The sequence below is a fragment of the Fundulus heteroclitus genome, chromosome 3 (assembly GCF_011125445.2).
Source record: "Fundulus heteroclitus isolate FHET01 chromosome 3, MU-UCD_Fhet_4.1, whole genome shotgun sequence".
NCBI lineage: Eukaryota > Metazoa > Chordata > Actinopteri > Cyprinodontiformes > Fundulidae > Fundulus > Fundulus heteroclitus.
This window is the reverse complement of record NC_046363.1, coordinates 33,687,765-33,709,081: the sequence shown is the minus strand read 5'-3', so window position 1 is coordinate 33,709,081 and position 21,317 is coordinate 33,687,765. Positions and strand designations below refer to the sequence as shown.

The window sequence follows — 21,317 nt, the reverse complement described above, 5'->3', positions numbered from 1 at the left end:
GTTGCAGAAAACACATATTAAAGCAGAGAATTGGACAAAAAATAAATAAAAAAATAATCTAAAGTAAAATGTGAGATATTTTAGAATTTATAGGATTAGTTGACATTAGTCAACTAAGTTGACTAATGTCAACTTAGTTGACTAATGTTGCTACTCGTCCAGTCTGTGTGATGGAAGCAGCTTAATCTTTTACTGAAGACTTTACATCCTGCTCAGATAGTTGTTTAGAAAATAGGTTTGTGGTGAAGCATTATCAAGATATTATAGAAATTAAGTTCATATATGGAGAGCTTTTATAATAAGTCTCATTGCAAACGATTACTTTTTTATTTAAATAATACATTCTGTAAGTGGTTTATAGAATATTTTAATTGTGAGATTATTCTTTTCAACTTTGGGTTTATTGAACAGATATTTTATACATTCATACATTTTATACATTCAATTAATGATCTGTTCATTGGTGTTCTATGCTCTTTGCCAGACACATAATCTTTAATTTCCCCCAGTGGTTTTAAGGTAAAAGTGGACTTTACCTGAGTGCTGTTAATGTTTTAAGTTTTAGTGTGGTTTTCAGTAAAATGCGTTGTTTTGAGTCTAGCTGAAACCAAGTGTACTTTAAGTCATGGATATTAACTGTCTTGGACACAAGTGGACACAAAATGCAGGACATTATATTTTTGATCAAAAGAATCAGAGTTTCTCAGGCTTCACACTTGCCCTCCGCCAATGATGACAATGTAGTGTATTTGTACTTGAATTGTAAATTGTATAGTGTTATTTTTATTCTCAAATTAATTTCTGCCTTAGGTATCAGTCAAGGTTTACCTTATCTTTTTTTCAAATTATATTTTAAATAACCCCTTACCTTAACAATAATACAAAGCCAGTTGCTATAATCCACAGTAAAGCAGCTGTAAAGCATCCTTAAATATTCAAGCATCTTTTTTCGTACTTTCCCAAATGTAACTAACAGGATAAAGTAAAGTAATTTAATCTTGCCTGTAATTGGTTTGCTGCAGGCCTCACACTTCTTGGCATACAAGCTGCCAAAGCACTTGAGGCAATAGGGGTTTTCATCTCTGGAGGTGAAATGTTGACCAGCCAGCTGCGTCTTACAGCTCGTGCACACAAAACACTCCTTGTGCCACGGCTCATCCCGATAGGTCACGCCACCTTTAGCCAGGGCCTTAATAGAAAAATACGTCACTCATTTATGTAGAAATTATTTCACATGAGCATTTCTGCAAAGGGTCAATCCTACTAATCGTCTTGCATTAACGCCGAAGTTTGAATGTTTTTCCCAGCCTAACATAATAGGAATCATGTTATCCTTAAGTTATTCGACAGATTTACAGACCTTTTTACAGCGGCTGCAGCGGGGAGCGAACTTGTCCTCGTAACAGGGCACACAGTAGTGCTCGTCCTTGTCAGGAATGAAGGACTTGGAGCCGATTGGCTGCTCACAGCTGTGACAGATGAAGCAGCCCTCGTGCCATGTGGAGCCTGCATACTCCAGTTTTCTTGTACCTGCAAAAAAAGTGGAGCGACAGGACCAAAAAAAGTGAGGGCAGGGGGGTCATTCAAATGGGAAATAAAATAGTTGAATGCAGAGCGGCACGTAAAATTCCTTGTATTACCCTTTCTGACTGAATATGAATACCACTGAGGTGCAAGAAAGTGGCAGAAAGTTTAAAGAAAAAAAAAAGTAATACAGTTTCCCCCTCTGTGACGCAAACCAATTGATCTTCCTGTAAATCCCTTGGATGTTGAGTTTATTATGCTGTGATCCAGCGGTTTACGTGGGGCGGACATTTCCAAAGATTGCTTACGTTTCAATGCTTCAGAGTCTCTGTGCTGCGCTGCTGCCTAATCAAAAACAGGAAAATACCCTGAAAAAGTCTTTCCAGATCATAAACTCATGTAGGACTCACCGGCTGTTAGTTGTGCACAGCTATAAATGAGAACTGGCGTCAAATCTTACATCCAATTTCAGCAAAACTGAAGTGTTTCTAAGAGGTGCCATTGAAGAAAACTATTTTTTTCCCCTATTTGTCAAGTGTGCTCAAGCAATCATTACGCATTTAAAACAGTTTTTTTTTAAATTTGGAAATAACACAATATGTCTGTGCCATGAATAGCTTCCACTTTAAAAAAAAACTTGAGATAAGCTTTTAGATCGCAGTGATCAGGGAGGGAAACACAGCCACCGTTTGTATCAGGATTTCACTGGAGGGCGAACCCGAATATCAAAATGAAAGCTCCTGACAAAGAGAGCATTCTAGCAGCTCCATCAAGTAATCTTATTAAAAGCTTCTGCTGAATATGTTTACACCAATTCACTGTGACTTTATTATCGGCTTCGTGTCAGCCGTGGGTGTGAATCTGCTTTGTTATGTATTTCTGCATGTGTCTAGCAAAATAAAAACACTTATAAGGACTTTAAGAGTAGAGAGGAAATTATACAGGGATATTTGAATGGCTCAGAGTCAAATGAAAACCCCCCTAAACTAAGAAGTGTTCAGCATTCAGTTGTGAAAGGTGAAGGGGTTCTTGCATTGCATGCTGGGATAGGGATGTTATGGCACTGAATGAGCATGTGACCAGCACTTTAACACGGAAGGATTAGAATACATTTGCCAATGTTCGCAGCAGCCAGTCTCTACAAAATCTACATCTGGTCAGCAGAGGACAAACAGAAATATCCATGAATCAACATTCAAGTTCACATATATTGGGCTGCACAGTGATGCAGTAAATGACAGTTTTGCCTTGCAGCAAGGAGGTCCTAGGTTCAAATTCCAGCCTGCGGTCTTTCTGCATGGAGTTTGCATGTTCTTCCTGTTTCGTATTGAGTCATCGGTGTTTCTTAAAGTGAGGATAATTTGCATTATCTAGCCAACTGATGATATGCATTTTAGATGAAAAGAAGGGTGTAACATGGTGAAACACATTTTAAAAACACAGGCCGGAATTTAGAGAGAAAATAAATGTTAACCAATTTCAGCACTCATCTGGGTTCCCATATAAATGTCGTTTACCAGCTGCGCTTGCCTAGAAACCAAGCGTGGAACGAATAACACAAGTAATATAAGTGCCAGTGAGTTAGTACTACCAAGAGAGAAAAAAATTAAGTTGTGGCGCTGAACTGTCCCATAATGTAACACAAAACACCTCTCTCCATTTCTTTTTTTTAATCTTTTTATGTCCTATCTGGCACTGTAGCACTCAGAATTGCTTTCTTAGAGCCAAAGAGAACCCAACAGATTTATTTTCACAAGTGGAGCATTACTGCTTTCGCTACAGTGCTCTGCTTGATACGTATGCAAGAATTGGAAATTATTTTGAGATTATTACAAATTCAATGGACACAAAACCTAAAGAAAGAAAGAAAGAAAGAAAGAAAGAAAGAAAGAAAGAAAGAAAGAAAGAAAGAAAGGTCAGCAAAACATTAAAAGGGAGCGAAGGTGGCAAAAATAGAGTAGATAAAAAAGAGAGTACAGGATGAGGTCTTCAGAGTCTGCCTCTACATCTGCAGAAAGAGATATAGAAAGAACAACAAAACAAACTCAAGAAGTTTTACAAGTACAAACAACAAACGCCTGTCAGAGCATCTCTGCAAATATTTGCTCTCCCTAAACATGTGTAAACCATTTCATTCTCAAACTGCACACATATGAAGCTCACTCACAGGTGTTTCTATTCTAACAATAGATCACATATTGGTAAAGTTATTATCAGATCCATTTCTGACTGCTTTTTCCTCTTTGAGTGACTCAGATAAAGGAATAAACTGATCTGCTGTCAGCTACTTAATCAACATCAGTTATCAATTTAGGTAAATGATCCTGAATGGGTTTGCCACCTGATACAGTCAGATGATCTTGATCCTGTCTGGCTCTGGAGTGCTGTGCTTTATGTTTTCTTCCATCTTTTTTTTCTTCCTTTGCGGCTGAGGAGGGGATAACTGCAACCTGACGTAAAATTAGGTGCAAGTTGGTGACGTATGCATGACTTAACGGGTGTGTTTTTGTTTTCATGCACTTAGTGGGACCTGTGTTGTTACTCTGCTGCAGACGTAAGGCCGGTAGCGTGCACAAAGTAATGGTCTAAAGTAATGGTCTTATTTTCTGGGGGAGTATCTGTCTTTTCCTATAAATGTTTCCTAAAACAGCAAGAAAGCTTATAGATCTATCACAGTTTTGTTGGATTTTCATGTCAAACTATAACTTTTTCACAAAATGTTTGCAAGGAGAGACAGATACCTCTTTTCATATAACTGGAGAAAAAAAAAACACTGCTGTATATGAAGTAAAGGAAAGAAAGTGATTCTTCTTTCCTATAACAAATTAGAAAATTGTGGAAAAAATAATTTCACATAATTTAAAAAATATAAACTCATAAAGAATGATTACACATGGAGATGAATATTTCAAGCTTTAATTTGCTGTAATTTTCACGATCATGGAAATGTGTGTTTTCTAGGGAACTATCTTTTCCTATAAACTTTCTCTAACGTTAGTGGAAAAAGTTTCAATTTTACATGAAATTGCAACAAACCTTTATCAGCAGCCTTTCTGAATATGAGCTGGATGGTGCTTTCCAGAACATATGGCCAAATAGGGATTCTAATCTGCTCAACCTAAAACCTTATTTTCACTTGAGACTAACATGCACCCCATTCTGTGTGGCCAAATATGTGACGGAGTTGAGACACACTGACATGAAGTACAGTGCTAATAGAAGTGGATATGCTCCTGGAAACTATCGCAGCTGCTGCAAGGTGTCAGGTAGACGCTGCATGGGTGTTGGCTAAACGACGTCTTTATCTCCTTTTATCATCGGTTCTGCTGGCAGTTTAGAGACAACAGCTGATGCAGAGAGATAATTAATCTATCACCTTCATCCTTGGCTGCTGCTCATTGAAAGAAATTGTCTTTCACGCGTCTTTCGCTCCACTCCTTTTTTCAATAACATTTCTTCCTTTCATCTCTCTGTTTTTGTGTATTAGGTTACTACTTTCATCACTCAACCCAGTTGTTTAACTTGTCCTGTATTTCCCAGAACTGTTTGGCCATTATCATTTGAATTTGTGCACAACGCAGTAAACAAAATAAGGAAGAATAATGTCTTGCACTTGAGAAAATATCGAAGTATGCTATGTTTAAGGTATATTTCTACAAGTCTTTAAATCTTTTTTCATTTATTAAGGATTTATGGATTTTCCTTGTTTCAAAACTCTTTTTTTTTCCCCCCACCGTCAATTTCCGAGAAAACTCTTGCTGCATTCAATTTTCACTGTTACCTGGCATGACGATCTTGTCGCAGGCGACACATTTGGAGGAGAACTCATTACAGTAGCAGTCGTTGCAGAGCAGCGCGTCATCCTGGCTGGTGAAGGGCTCATCTGCCAGCGAGCGGTCGCAGCGGAAACAACGGAAACAATGCTCGTGATAATGTCTGTCCTCGTAAAAGAGCTCCTGGCAGCGAAAAGAGGAAGAGACAACGAGGAGACTGGAAGTCATTTTTTTTTCTTTTTTTTTTACAACTGCAAAAACTCCACAGATATTAAGTAATCCTGTCTGTGACTTGGGAACCAAACAGGCCGAATCCAGGAATGACAGGAAGACTTAAACATAGGCCCGTTTTACAACAGGAGAAGAGAGGAGTGTGAAACAGACGCCAACATTTTCTGTATACAGCGAAACAAAGCGCTCCGGCAGTGCCCAGCAGTATTAAAATCCCTGGAACTTTTTTTTTTTGGCATTTTGTGACATTGCAACCACACATTTTAACACATTTCATTATGATTTCAAGTGATAGACCAACCCTAAGTACCACAGAGTTGTGAAGAGGAAACAGAATGACACAGGATTTTCAAAAAACCCTTTGTCAACCCTGTGATTTTTACTTTTTACAAATGAAAATGTAAAAGTATTGCTGTGCATTTGTTCTCAACCCCCCTGTACTCATAAATAAAATACCTACTTAGTACCTGTAACAGTAATCTGTAATTGAATCTCAATTTAAAAGCAGCCGTCCTTTGAAGGTCTCAGAGGTTTATCAGAGAGCATGATTGAAAAAACTGTATCCTGAAGACCAACAAACACAGCAGGCATGCCAGGGAAAAAACTTGTTTAAGAGGACTGTTCAAAAAAAATTTAGATTACGATACAACTTGAAATCTACCAGAAGCGAAAGACTGGGCAAGCAATGCATTTAGTGGAAAAGCATTCAAGAGGCCATTGGTAGCCCTGGAGAAGTTCAGAGATACAGGACAACTTCTGGTGAAAAACTAAACAAACCTGGCGTTTATGAAAGAATGGCAAGAAGAAAGCCATTGTTGAAAGACAGACATAAAAAATCCTGTTTGCATTTTTTTTTACAAGCCATGTAAGAGTTACACAAACATGTAAAATTTGTTGATTTGGTCAAATGAGACCCAAATTGATATTAATGACCTACTTGCAAAAGCCTGGGTGGGGTAGAAAATTAAAACTGCAAATCACCCTGAGGATACAATTTCATGGTGAAATATGGGGGTGGCAGGGTCATGATGTGCGGATGATTTTCTTCTGCAGGGAAGGCAAAACGGGTCAGAGTTTATGGGAAGATTGATGGCGTTAAATACAGAGCAATCCTGGAAGAAAAACCTGTTTGAGACTTTAAAAGACTTAAGACTGGATCAGACGTGGGGATCCAGGGGGGCAACCAGAAAACAAAACCAGTAATACAAAGAATGGTTTTGATCAAAGTATATTTATGTGGTAGAAAAAACCCAAACCTAAATGGAGAATCTTTGACAAAACTGATCACAGATGCTCTCTGACTGAGTCTGAGTTATTTTTTGAAGAAAAATGCATGCTACATTTTCCGTATTTTCATTTACAATTCAAAATAAAATAATAACATAATTTTCCTTCAAATTCCCTGGCACGCTCTGCTCCTTAACAAATACATTAAAGTTTATGGTTGTAACATGACAAAATATAAGAAACTTCAAAAAAACCTTTGCAGGACACTGTATAAAGACTTTCTCTGTGTCCAAAAGTCTCGAGGCGGATTTGGGCTCTTTGATAGCCTACAGAGTCAAGACAATGACAGTAATGGTGATGTTAACTGCAGCAGACCCCACTCAAATAAACTCCAACAAGTAGTGCATGTTGGTTCTAAATAATCACCTTATGTTTAGGGGTCCCCCCATTAGAGTGAAATTACATTGTGACTTGACGGTAGAGACGAGAGAGACTCATCCTGCATTTTTTTACAATTGCATACAAAATTAGTCTGTTGGTTTAAGGTGGTTTTAAAGGAAATTGTCTGTGTAACTGCATGTAAAATTAGCCCACACAGTGTCCTGCCTAAAAAAAAATAAAATAAATAGAGCACGCCTCATTTACTATGAATTATGCATCATTAGGGCGACATAACCTCGGGTTTAAAGCCATGTCAAAACATAAAAATAGCTCAAGCCTAATCAAAGTCGTCCATTGTTATTTTTGTTGCTGAGTTACTTGACGTTGGATGGTATAAAATACAGAACAAATAAAGTTATATATGGTAAATGGGCACTAAATGAGGACATTTTATGCACAATTTGGAGTTGTTGCATTGCTGATTATACATCTGGTCATGTCAGGATAGAAGCCTTACCCTTGCATCATGGCCAATCAGCTCTTTGCACTCATCACAGGTGTTTGAAAACAGACTGTCGTAGCAGGGAATGCAGTATGGGTTGTCATCAGACTGGATGTACTTGCGGCCGTACAGGGATTCTTTGCAGTTATCACAGTCGAAACGGTCAGCCATCGTAGTTTTCTGCAAACCTGTAACCCATGAAGAGGACGGTCAGAAAAACAGTGATAACCCCCCCCAAAAAAACAAAACAAAAAAAAAAAAAAGAAAAGTAGAAAACAGAAAAACCCTGATGTGAGGATGAGAGAATGTGGAAGTAAGGGAGGGAGAGTCACAGCATCAGCAGTAACACCATTAAGCTTTGCTAGCAAAATTAAACCTGTAAATAATTTTCTGCGCTTGGCTGAGAACGAAACATTGACCAAAAATAGAGTCAAATGACAATAAAGGCAGAAAAACGACAGACGCTTTTTTGTAGCTAAAAATAAGAGGAAGGAGAAAAAGCTGTCCAAATCTCATGTTACTGTACATCATACACACCTGTAAATGTATTCAAAGTATTGATGTGTTTGAGATCAAAGTCTACACCAATAAAATACAGGAAGCTCATAGAGTCTGCCTGTTTGTAAATTACGTCTGAAACGATCTCTCAAACGTGTCGAATGATGTTTAAAAACCCATGGGGAAGAATCTGTGACTCGATACTTCATTAGTTTTCTCATGACTGTATGCTGTTAAGTAGTTGTATGTTTCACAGAGAACAGCTCTTGTGGTCGGGTACCATTGTTCTGTTTTCCATTAGTTGGCACACCTGTGGATGTACTTAAAGGGAACACGTCAAACACACTGCTTCCTTGTGTCACATCTGGAGAAAATGAAAAGAAATCACACAAGATATCAGGAAGAGAAGAGGAGTGGACTTCAACAACTCATCCTTGGGTACATTTCCAAAAGCCTGAAGGCAACATGTTAATCAGACCTCAGAGGTCTACTCAGAATTGACTACTCAATTCAATAGAGTATTCGATTACTAAAATACTTTATAGTCATAGCCCTACCATAAATGTCAAGAGTCTTGAACAACTAGCTTACTTTCAGAACAAAGGTATAACTACTTCTGTCACGCAGAATTGGGAGATGCATGATCTACCCTCACTGTGGGCCCCCAGACCATGACGGAGCACAAAACAAAGTCACAGAATAACATTGTGAGAGTATTACAGCAACAATATCAGGTTGTCAAAGCGTTACGACATGGCTGGAGGGCAGCCCGGTGATAAGTGATCCGGTGCTCTGGCAGAGCACACTGCTTGATATACATTCCCACCACCCAAGAATAGTGATCAACACTGATATAACAATCAATCAAACTTCAAACGTGACCTGTGCTGCCCGTCTTACACGCTCAAGTTGAATATGCACACAAAGCACACAATAGGCGTGTAAACACCCACCCACACAAAAACACACTGTGACACAGGAGAAAGGGGAGAAAGGACAAAATGAGACAAATTACACACAATCCATCATCAAACAGGGAATCAAGTTTCTGTCTGAGCTCTCTGCAAGACAAAAGCTCCTAATGAGCTGGGGTGAGAAAGTCACCATCCAACAGAGTATACCTGCTCTCAGTCCTCACATGCAGCCCTTTGACAGGCTTTTTGCTCTAGCATGAAACATCATCCCCTGAGGCACTTTCACCTCTTTCAGTGACCTCAAAGCATAAATTACGAAGTTTAAGCTCACGACAGCCCTGCAGCCCATTGTTTATAGTACCGTAGCTCACATTACTACTGCAACATTTCTTCATGCACTCAGAGACTTAGCTAAATACATCACAAATTTCTGATCACTCACATTACAATATCCATATGGAGGTTAGAGCTAAATATCAGCGTGAGCAGCTGTGGTTGGTCTGTGTAATGTAACAATGAGGCACTGAACTCGGCTGCATGTGTTTAACATCCGTTGCATTTCACAAGTCATCCATCCTGAAATTCCAGCAATGTAGCAGCAGTTGGCGCATATCAAGATTACAGCTAGATTAGATCAACAAGGCATATTCCTAAAAAGGAGAACTCTGCTCATGCTGTAATCAGCAGTGCCAGGTAAAAAAGGTACAGAATGTGCTGTCTTCGCCTGCCAGGTGAGCCAACGAGATGAGACATGACTCACTGCGTCACAAAGGCAACGTTAATTTCCAAAGCAAACTGTACAGCTAAGACATTTATTGCTCTCTACAGTGCATGCATCATCCACAAATCAGTGTAACAGAAATGCTTCAAGAGTGGACTAAGAAACCATTATGCAGGTATAAATTTACACCTTAACACATGCCATTTTATACACTACTACTTGAATTCTGAGCTTCATTATTGTGGCATAATGACAATAAAGATTCTTGATCATACTCTATAATGTTAGTTTTCAAAAGATAATATCTATTAAAGGACAAAAGCTATCCAAATCAACATGGTCCTAGGGTTAGGGTTAATGCCCCCTTCTACCTTAGTAAATTATGAATAAACTGGGATTAACCCTACTTTAGAGTTCGATCTGAGTAGCCACACCCATGTCTGACAACTACCAGAACAGAAGAACCAAGAAACTAGTTAAGTATAACTTCTTTTGTGATAATTTTACTGTTTGTTTTGTTGTCCTTTCTATCTCTCTTTCAACATTTGTAGAAGCAGACTCCTAGGATGCTGGTGTAGATTCTCAGTCATTTAGGTCATGATCAATCCAAAAAAAAAAGGTTAAAAACAAAACAGCTGGACTTCTATTCTGAAGCTAAAGACATTTGCTTCCCATCCAGGAAGCTTTTTCTGTCCTCACCACCCGTGCTTTCCTTCTTCTCCTTCACTGTGGAGCTCCCATACCACACAGTTTGTGCTCTGACATAAAACACTTTCTATTGAAGCAATGTAAAAGGTTTTTAACAGCTTAGTGGAAAGTCCAGTTCGTTTCAGTTTCCTGAGGAAGAGGAGCTGTTGTTGGGCCCTCTTCGCCAGTTGGAAGGTGTTTACAGTCCAGGAGAGGTCGGAAGAGATGTGAATACCCAGGAACTTAATGCTGTCCACACACTCCACCACCGCCACCTGTATGCAGAAAGGGCATGTTTGGTCTTCCTGGACCTCCTGTAGTCCACTATTACCTTCTTGCTTTTGCTGGTGTTCAAGATCAAATTGTTCCTGAAGCACCACTGTGTGACATTGCTGACCTCATCTCTGTAGTGGCACTCATCATTGTTGGAGATGAGACCCATCATAGTGGTGTCGTCCGCAAAACGTCACCACCATGCCTGTGGGGTGGACAGCAGAACAGTCCTGGATGGAGAGGGTGAAGAGAGCAGGGCTGAGGACGCAACCCTGTGGCGTTCCTGTGTTGAGGATCAGTGGAGCAGATGTGCATTTCCCTATCCTCACTACCTGGGACCTGTTGTTGAGGAAGTCACTGATCCAGGAGCAGAGAGGTGATCCGCTCAAAGCACTTCATGATGACGGGGTCAGAGTGATGGGACCATAATCATTGAGGCAGATGACAATTTGGCACGATGATGGATGATTTCAGGCAGGCAGGAACCATGGAGAGCTGCAGGGAGAGATTGAAGTTGTCCAGAAAGACCTTGCTAGCTGGTCAGCACATGATTTAAGCGTCCAACCTGACACCATGTCTGGACCTGCAGTCCATTGCATTTTATCTGGTGTAAAACTAACAGCATTTCAGTAACAAAATACAGACTCCAAAAGTCAAAAAAGTTGGTGGTAATACAATCCTGTGTGGCTGCTTTAGAACCTGGATGACTTGCCGTAATTGATGGAAAAAAAGTATTATGCTCCTAGAAAACCCTGAAGGAGAACATCTGGCCATAATTTCATGACCTTAAGCTCAAGCCCATTTGGGTTATGCAAAAGGACACTGATCCAAAGCACACCAGCAAGTGCACCTCAGTGAGTCAATAAATAAATAAAAAAAAAACAAAGTGGCTTAGATTAAGTGCTGACCTAAACCCAATTGAGAAGACATGACTTCAAGCAGGCTGTTCAGCTTAAAAAACCCCAGTGTGGCTACATAAAGCAATCCTGCCAAACCTCTTACAGAGCAATGCCAAAGACTAACTCCCACTCCTGAAAGCACCTGATGGCAGTTGGTGTCACAACTACCTATTAGGTTTAGGGGGAAGTTCATTTTTCCCAGGCTGGTTTTAATGGCTTTTAACCCCCAGAGAAACATGAGATCATCTTTCCAAAACTGCTGTTTGAACTTACATTGGTTGTCTTTGTCGGACATAAGATTTTGTTTGACGATCTAAAACATTTTAAGGTGACAACAATGCAAAAACAGGAGGACACTGAAGGACACAGCTATAACGTTTCCCTCATACTTGGTGTTGTCAGAAAGATCTGATGGAGATCTACTGAGGCAGCAAATAATTGAACAACTGTGAAAAAAGGACTTCAAAGCCTAAAACACATACTACCTCATAAATAAGAGGAAATGCTTGTTTTCCCTGGCAGTTCTTCTAATGTTTCCACTACAGAGATTCACTTCTAGTATCAGTGCTTGATAAGCCAAAGCAAAGCCTGTAATGAACTTCTGCTGACATGGTCTCACAGAGAGGGGCATGACGTCAGCCCACTGACCCCAGGGGTGATGGACAAAGACGTGAGTGCATGCACATGTTTCTGACCCAAAAGAGAAGACAGAAGAGCTTCCAGACGGGAGGTTGGGTTTCTCACAGAACTGTTTACAGTCTAACCTGGTTGCTTCCCAGCAGTAGTCCATCTCCTTTATGTCCAGTGCTTAAAGGCCAAGAACCTTACTAATAATGTTCCACAATACCAGAGCTATGACTGAACTCAGCCCCCTGGGAAACTTGTGGGCCTTAATGAAAACGTTACAGTACCAACACAGAACAAAGATGTATGTTTATTGTCCTGAGCCATTTCTTGTATTTAAAAAACCTCCTCAGATTATACAGTGGCATAAATTATTACAGTCATGCAGTATTAGTATGGCACTTTATTTTAGCACCTTTGAAGAACTTCTAACACACTTCTAACTACCATTTCTTAGAGATATAAATCAAAAATTACTATTTTAAATGCGATTACATCACAAAAATATTTTTTTCCATTATACATACATAACAACTCAAACAGAAAAATTCAAAAGATTACAGAAACAACACAACATGCCCTAAGGTTACCACCAGTTTACTTTAACAGACAATGCAGCATTCACTTCCTTTTTTGTTTTTTTCCACACAGAGTGTTATGGCCACTGTGGTGGGTGGGAAGAATGTGGGCAGGAAGCATAAATAATACATATAAACTGAAATTGGATCAGGCAAGGTGTTTCTTTTAAGGGTCAAATTCCTGTTAAACTGTTTCTCATCTTGCTATGTATGTTGTCATAGCTAAAAAGGTGTTTTATGTTGTGCCGAGCAATATAACAAAAACAATCAAGTATGTAGGAACAGAAAATGGCAATTATAATAAAAGTAGAGTACAAAATATGAAATTACAAACGTTACATATGAGGCAGTGTGTTAGACCACCATTATTTAATATTTTACAAGAAGAGAATGCACCCAGTAACGTAAACTTGAGTCGCATTATTTTATATTTCTACTGAAACATATTCACGCTCTTAAACCGTACTGCTAATGAGTTTTGTACATCAAAATATTACTAGTTGAGAAAGTGTAATGTCCCTCAAAATACTTGAGTAATAGCTTTGTAATCATTGCATTCATCTTGTTTTATAGAATTTCTGCAGACATTGCACAGTTTCAAAAGGAATGTATCATTGGGATATTCATGCTTCTAAGATGTTTTTTTTAAGAGTAAGACAAGTTAATAATTTCACAATAAGGTGACATTTGGCAATCAACTGAACCACGTCAGACGAATTTTTCCATCAAAGCAACTATTTTAGCCTTATCATGAAGGCAGAATTTGTTGCCTGTTATGACATATATGAACTTTGACAAATATCCCTTTACAACCAGAATGCTGGATTCCTAGCTTGTTTTTTACATATGCGGATATGAGATAAGAGAAGAATGTGAAGGCTGCATTCTGCTAGTCATCACAGTACTCCCTGATTGGCAGAAGAAGGGCAGATTCAGGGCCACCCATGAGACATCACACAGCAGCAGACCGATGCATCCAGACTGACTGTAAAGTTGTCGCTGGGAAACACAGTTGTGGATGGCTACTGGATTTAGACAGTGCAGCCACCAAGTCCAGTTCTTTCCCACAGGCAAGCCTTGTAAAATCCCCAGCCCAACATTTCATCACACTCTGCGTAATTCCAAATGAATAGCCTGAAGAGCCTGATGGCAACAAATCTCCCAGATTCCCACATTTCCGCCATCCCACAATAGAACGGACAAAGTTTGACATCCAGTTCCAGCAACGTAGAGACAGCTCATCTTGACCTCAGCCAGTTTATGGCTGCGTGTCGCAGTAGCTGACCTGAGTCACATGTTAACAATGTTTCTGACAAACCATGATAAGTAAAACCGAATTATTGATGTGTGGATAAGTAACTTATCTTCCCATACGAAATAATCTCAGTAATAGAAATATACTCCAAGAAGGTCCCGATAAATAGTTTTGAAACTTTTCCTACATTTCAGTTCAGCCAGATATGAAGATTAATGTTTTCAAAAACAGAAATTAGCGTTCATTATTAATATTTAACATTTGGGAAACTAAGTGGTTTATTATTAATTACCTTTTTTATTCTAAAACAATCTCATGATCAATGTTTATTTTTTTTTTCAACAGTCTGGATTTATTTTTAGTTTTGTCAAATATGGAGCAACAATACTGAAAGAGCATTTATTTTTCTTTTCTACATCAAGTTGACTGGTAATAATTTACCTTTGAAATGGGAGCGATCTGTCCCACTGTAGGTATTGGATCTGATCCAGACGTCGAACATTGGGCTGAAGCCATCCTGCGTTTCTGAAGGTTAAATATGTCTGACTTTGCTATAGAAGTTTAAGCTTACAGTCAAAACGTTATACAGTCATATACAGTCATATTCAGTAAATCAGAATATACATTCAAATGAGTTATGAGACTTGTTTGTCAGAATAAAAGTACATTTTGAAAATAAACATTAAGGAGATATCATACATGTATACTTTATTATGCCAAAATTTTTGTCTTAAAATATTTTTTTCTTATTATTGGTTTGATGTAATATTCTAATCTTTAATACCATGTTTTTATTATCTGTAAGTAAAAAATTATCAGAATTAACATAAATAACGGCTTTCAAACTTCAGTCTATGTGTAAATAATATTTGCGTTTCACCTAGGGTATATTCAAACCAGGAAAGTCATTTGGTGCTCTTCTTTGTTTTGGACCAAAACTGGACTTTACGCTTATGTTTTTGCGCAGTTTGCTTTCACATTGTACTTTGGTAACTATAACATGTAAACAAAGCCACGTGTGTGACAATGGTTGTTGAACAGAAATGACTACGGCAGGACGTGGCACAGACCAGGAAACAGGAAAACTACAACGGAAGCCCTCCGTGCAGGAACTCTGTTTTGCATATTTGCGCTGTTTTTACAGCTGCTAAATCACTGTGAGCGGCAACAGGAGCTCATTCAACGCAGGTTTGCAGATATTTTACGTCTAATTTTTGAACGCCGTCAGATTATGTGCCCTGCAAGCCGCAGGAGCCCCACAGCATACTGGCAGCAGCGACAGACGCCGGATCAAGTATGATTTGAGGACTACTTTCACCACTATGGTGGCTCATTAAATCCAAGGAGACAGATGTTTGCTGTAGTTGGTTCTGATCACGGCCGTTTTAAATTCACACCAGAAGCCAACCTCAGCAGAGTCCGTTTGGAAGCAGACCAAGACCAGCTCAAAAAGTGGCTCTCGGTCCGGTTGTTTGGTCCGGACCAGGGTCTGCTTGTGTATAGTCACACCTGCACAAAAAGGTCCAGACCAAACTGAGAAACAAACTCTGATCCGTTTAAAGCAGACCAAATGTGGAAGCTGTGAATATCCCCTTAGTTACTTCAGTACGGAAATAAATTGACTATTGAATAGTATCCAATTCAATTTAATTTTATTTATATGGCGCCAATTGATGAAGCATGTCATCTCAACACATTTACAAATTAAAATTCAATTAGATTATACAAATTGGTCAAAAATGTCCTATTTAAGGGAACCCAGTTGATTGCATCTAAGGTATTCTAAGTTATTAAATGTAACTGCTTATAGGAATCACCTAACTTTTTCATAAACAGATGTATTTGGCAGACTGGCTAGACCGTTAATAACTCCAAAGTATGGATGGATTCTGTTACGGATGCCCCTTAGCATGCCAGTTTTAAAGCTAGTTTTAGTGTTGAAAGGGAAGAAAGAAAATAAAGATCGCTGTTTCATCCTTGTTTTTTGCAACATTTAGGGAGTTGGCAGTTAAGTTGGATGACGACAATAAAGGCCAAGAGATGCTATCCAAGAACAGAGACGTGTTCCTCTACTTAGGGTGGCAAGAATAAGAACAAAGGTCTTTGTTGCCAGGATATGTTGCACATTGTGGATGTGGTATATTTGTGCACTACGATAGGATGGTCTTAGGATTAGCATCCCCGTCTGACATGTCATTTCAAATAGTTAAGATGAGCACAAAGTTTGAAGTAATGTAAGTGCGCTGCTTTGTAAAGCCTTCCAGAGCAGTACTTAACAAAGAACCCGTTTCAGCAACAAAGGTAACTGCTGAAATTGTTAGGCTTGCGTTTTACAGACCCATTACGACTGAGGGGTTGTTTAGTTAAAGTGGATACTTCAGCGGGTGTGGATTTTACTGTGCTCAGTAACATTTAATGTACTTTCAAAGTAGCAGCTAAACAGGCCACTTTATCACCTTTGTCTGTCTGGATCTTCTGGCAGCAAATCGACTCAGACACCAGAGGAAGGAGTGTCTTGTTGCAACGGGATGCCTTCAAATTCCTGATCTTTTACAAAGGTCAGGAAGTAAGCCAGAAAAGGTGACGGTCAAGGAGCACATTCAAGCTGGGGCTGGATGAAAACTCAAAGCATAGAAACAGCCATAATCAGAGCAACAATCGCCATCACGTTGCGTCCTTTCATGTATCTGGACCTGTTTTAAACAGAGTACAGCTTCTTCAGACACATGAAAGCCCTCCGATAGAGATGGAGTCAAAAAGCTCCTTCCAGCTCATGACTGTGGAAGAAGTTGATTTGGTGACTAAAGACAAAGGCATGATTGTTTGTTTTGAAAAGGAAACTTACTACACACTATCAGGGGTATTCATTTCATGTTTTTCCAGCGTTGCATACTTACAGAGACGAGTCACAGAAAACTAACAGCAGCAACATGGCTTTATGAAAAGCTCATAAATACGTTAGGATTTCTCAGGTCACAGGAAGACAAAACAGAGTTAAACTCAGAGAATGTGTTTTTTTTTTTAACAAATTACCCAATTACTTAAAGGTTTTGCTTATTGTTCCTTTTGGCTTTCACCAGATCAGATAAATGTACAAAAGTAATCAAGGGGACGCACTGAGGCAATGAATCTTATCACAGGAAGAGGAGGAAATTGCTCATGAAGGAGATATGCTGCTTCATACAGACTCGTTTTATAAAGTGTGCTTATTTAAACATACTTATCATGGCTGATTCTGGAAATTCATTAAAAAAATATATTGTGATTGTTGGCAAGAAATCTGCTTATCTGTACATAGGGAAAATTTACTGCATAACAATATCAGTTTAAAGTTAAGACTGTTTAATTTACATATGACACATAGTACTAATATTACTACTAATATGTTGTTAGTACCCATGTTAAAGATGTGTAAAAAATCTCTATTTTATATATAAGATTATATAGTAGAAAAAAGGCCCATGTTAAGAAATGTTTTTTAACTATTATTATTATTTATAAATTTGGCCTCCCGTGCTGTTAATACTTTGGGTTAGGGTTAGATAACCCAAAGTATTACCGAATATCTTTGGTAAAACCCAGTTTTACCAAAGATATTGTTGGAACTTAGTCATCTTCAATAACTAACTAGTCTCTCTAGACTCATTCAGAGTCCTGGATGCCCTGTTATATGCTTTTCTCTTCAGCTCATACAACATATTTTCTAAAGGATGTAGGTCTACGGACCGAAGTGGTAATGGAAGGAGGTTGCGTCTAGTGAAATGATTTATTTGGCCATATTACCCTGTTGAAAGACCCGATAATCCTCTACCATACTTCCCAGTTATTTTTCAACATGTGATTTTTTTTCTTTTTTTACACCATATCCCACTTAGAGTTATTGTCAAAAAGCTCCATCTTGGTCTCATCCAACCAAAACATTCAATTCCAGTTTCAATACGGTTTTAAAAAAAATTATTTACATTTGTGAAACAATTTTTTGCTGGCATGTTTCCCGAACAGTCAGTTAGCATGTATCCACAATGTTTATATGGAGACATGGTGACCCCAAGATGGCTCTCTTTGCTGCAGTACTCTTTGCTGAGTGAGCTTTGGGTATTTTTCTTACACCCCTTACCATTTTCCTCACTGTACATGGTTTCGACATAAACTTCACAAGTTCAGGTGAACAGCTACATATTTCCTTGTACTTCATTGACATGTTTTCTAGTCTTTCCCATTTGGAAGAGTGGCAAAGAAAAATGTTCCCCTGTGTCATGTCACTTTAGCATTACACCCCATGAAAACAGGAAGTAATGGGTTACTAATTAGAAGTTCTTAAACACTGAGATCAGTTTAAAGAGTAATGCATGACTTAAAAAATGCTTCAATTCCAAATCGCTTTTACGGAAATTATTGGGGTGCCAACAGGGAGATTTTACTAAAAGCTACATTTGTACCAAGAGTGATCACCTAAAGCTTTTGAGCAATCTGCAGTCCTCAGAGATTATACAGTGAGAATGGAACTGGGCCACTGTTAAGTTTGGGACTAGTAAATATTGGGATGAACAACGCAGGTTGTACTGATTATTCTCTCTCCGTCTATATGATATCCAGGTCAGCCAACATGCACAGGAAACTATTCATTATTATAATGTTAATATACATTACCCAGGGGATAAAAGTTTATGAGAACATCAATGAGTGAGCCTAAGCAGATGGTGGTTATGGCAGGCGCACCTGAAGCTGCTCCACAGTGAGCCGGGTCAGACTTGACGACAGGGTACGTGCTGCAGGACCAGACACTGGAACACTAACCTGTTATTGTCCCTGAGCTCTTAAACACAGCCTGGTGTTGAGTGGGAGGTGACAAAAGGTTCAAATCAAAGCCAGCATCATAAACAAAAGGTAAGAAAATAACTACCTATAGCAGAAAATGTCACAACGGTCTTTGTAATTTATTCCCTCTTTGGCAGCTTCTAATGACCGTGCTACACTGGAGATATGGCTTGATGTCTTTTAATATTAGCCTTTACTGCATGGCGCAGTGCCCCCAACGGGGTTAGAGGAAGGCAGCGAGTGGTCAGAAACCGTCTACCCTCATTTTTCAAATAGAAATCTACAAGTGATAAACAAAAGTCTGGTAAATAAAGTGCTGACATTTATTTAGCTGAAGTTAAAACACAAATTTATCATACTGTGACAGCCATTTGGCAAGTTAGACTCAAGGATCTGCTAAAGAAAATAACAGCATGTGCAAAACTCACTCAAGTATACAGTGCAGTGAAAAAGTATTCACCCCTTAGAAATTTATGTTTTTTGCTTTTGTGTCACTCTAATTTTAATAATCAGACAAAGTACATATAATGATAATTTCGTTTAATAAGGGGACAGGTTATTCAATCAAACCTAGCTCTGTGTAAAAAACATAACAGCCCCCCTTGTAAAATCATAAATTCACAACACTTAACCACATTTTGTTTTATTGAATTTCACTATACACAATCAAGACAGGTTACCTGAACAACAGAATTAGGAGACAACTAGAAAATAACCAGTGTGACCACATGAAGTAGGCTAAAGAACCTAAAAAGCAGCACATCATGCCACAATATGAAGAAATGCAAGAATAGATGACAAACCAAGTCAATGACATCTTATCAAGAGGGAAAGGGTTACTAAGCGATTTCAAGGTTTGGGACTTGGAACAGCAGTCAACCATCCCAGGAATGGCACAATTAAAATTAGGCTACTCCAAGAGTGTATCAAGGGCTTATCCAGGTGGTCACACAATAATCTGTATCATCTAAAGCACTGCGTGCCTCTGTGAGTCCGTAAGGGGGAAAATACTTTTTCAAAGCACCAGCACTGTACTTCAACTAGAAAATGTGACTGTCTCATGTCATCTTTCCCTTTCCAAAAGCTTGTCCCACAATACTCTGTCAAACAATAACATTGCAATTACTGCAAATCATATAGTACTGACCCAACCACGTTGAAAGGAAGTTAAAGACTGAAATGACTCTGTATTTATTTCTATATCATTATGACTGGAGGACATTTTTAGCCTACATTTCTCTTCCTTTAGGAAAAGAAAAATACTGCCATACATTAGTGCTTGACATCTGGTTTGGATTGACTGAACTATGCAGTTAACTCCTGTGTGCCAGGGGAGAGTCGATGCTTACAAAATGCAAGGAAGGGTGTCCTTTCTTCCTGCTATTCCTGTGCGGATATTTGCCAGTAAATGTTTAAATGGTAGGAGAAACTTGGTAAAAAAAAAAAAAAGCAAATCCACGCTGCACACGTGTCCACTTTTTTATCTCTCTCTGAGAACAATAAGTTCAGTAATACTTTTCCACAGTCTAAGAGGATTCAGTTATTAAAGCTCTTTGACTAAATACAACCATTGCTCAAAAGTTTCCCGTGGCAGACCTCGGGGATTTGTTGTCACTTTCCTGCTATCCTCACATCATCCCTGCCATCCCAACCCTGTCATCCAAAGGAGAGGGAATCCCTTTGAAATGTCAAGCCATCCCTTTTAACTAGAGCACCATCTCCCTTTTTTACCACCTGCTTTGTTTTACTCAGGACTGTTTTTTTTAAACAAAATAGTAAAACTGTATGAACCTTTAAAAAAGGACCCGCTCAATATATACAGTCTGCACTCACATGTGAGCAGAGTGAGAAGTATGCTAAGTGAGGTCAGACTACTTCCACTGGCATGCTGGCTGATTTAGTAACTAGTTTGCAAGCCCCGAGAGAGGATGTTGTGCTCATAAGACCACCCTCCATTCTGATGCAATACTTTCAGTGGCAAAACAGGAAAATAGCCCCCCCCCCCTTTTTAAACGCTTTTTCTTTGCTGCCAGGCAGACTCAGCAAATATATTATTAGGTCAATTGTTCCGACTTATAAAGCTGGGTTCTCTAAACTGTGTGATCCCGCAAAATATTTAGGGGCCAATTTGGAAAGCTCCCAAATTCTTGGATTTCAGGCACGTGCCTTTGAAGAACTGCTGTGGGGTTTTAAGACCACAAAAATCTGAAGACCTAAGAGTTGGGGAATGCTTTGACCTTGCTGTTCATGCTTAATGAGTGGATAATAATGCTTGCCACGAAAGCTTCTATTTTCACATCATGCTGTGTTTACACCACACTTATGGCGATGACCTAAGCAATGGGTTAGAAATAGGAAACAGTCAACTTTCCTCTTAATCGTTTCTGATCATTGATCAGCAGGATGAATACT

At 38.9% G+C, this 21,317-nt stretch overlaps 1 protein-coding gene across 1 annotated transcript in view; it reads right to left on the bottom strand.

Annotated features, from left to right (window-relative positions):
* Positions 1-21,317, bottom strand: part of fhl3a (four and a half LIM domains 3a) — a 46,571-nt gene that overhangs the window by 4,835 nt on the left and 20,419 nt on the right. Inside the window, exons 2-5 of the mRNA XM_012875048.3 lie at positions 7,654-7,826; positions 5,306-5,480; positions 1,361-1,530; positions 1,003-1,189 (exon numbers count right to left, since the gene is read on the bottom strand). Of these exons, the coding sequence (XP_012730502.1) occupies positions 1,003-1,189; positions 1,361-1,530; positions 5,306-5,480; positions 7,654-7,809 (688 nt within the window). The 5' untranslated portion in view covers positions 7,810-7,826. The remainder of the gene's footprint in view (positions 1-1,002; positions 1,190-1,360; positions 1,531-5,305; positions 5,481-7,653; positions 7,827-21,317) is intronic.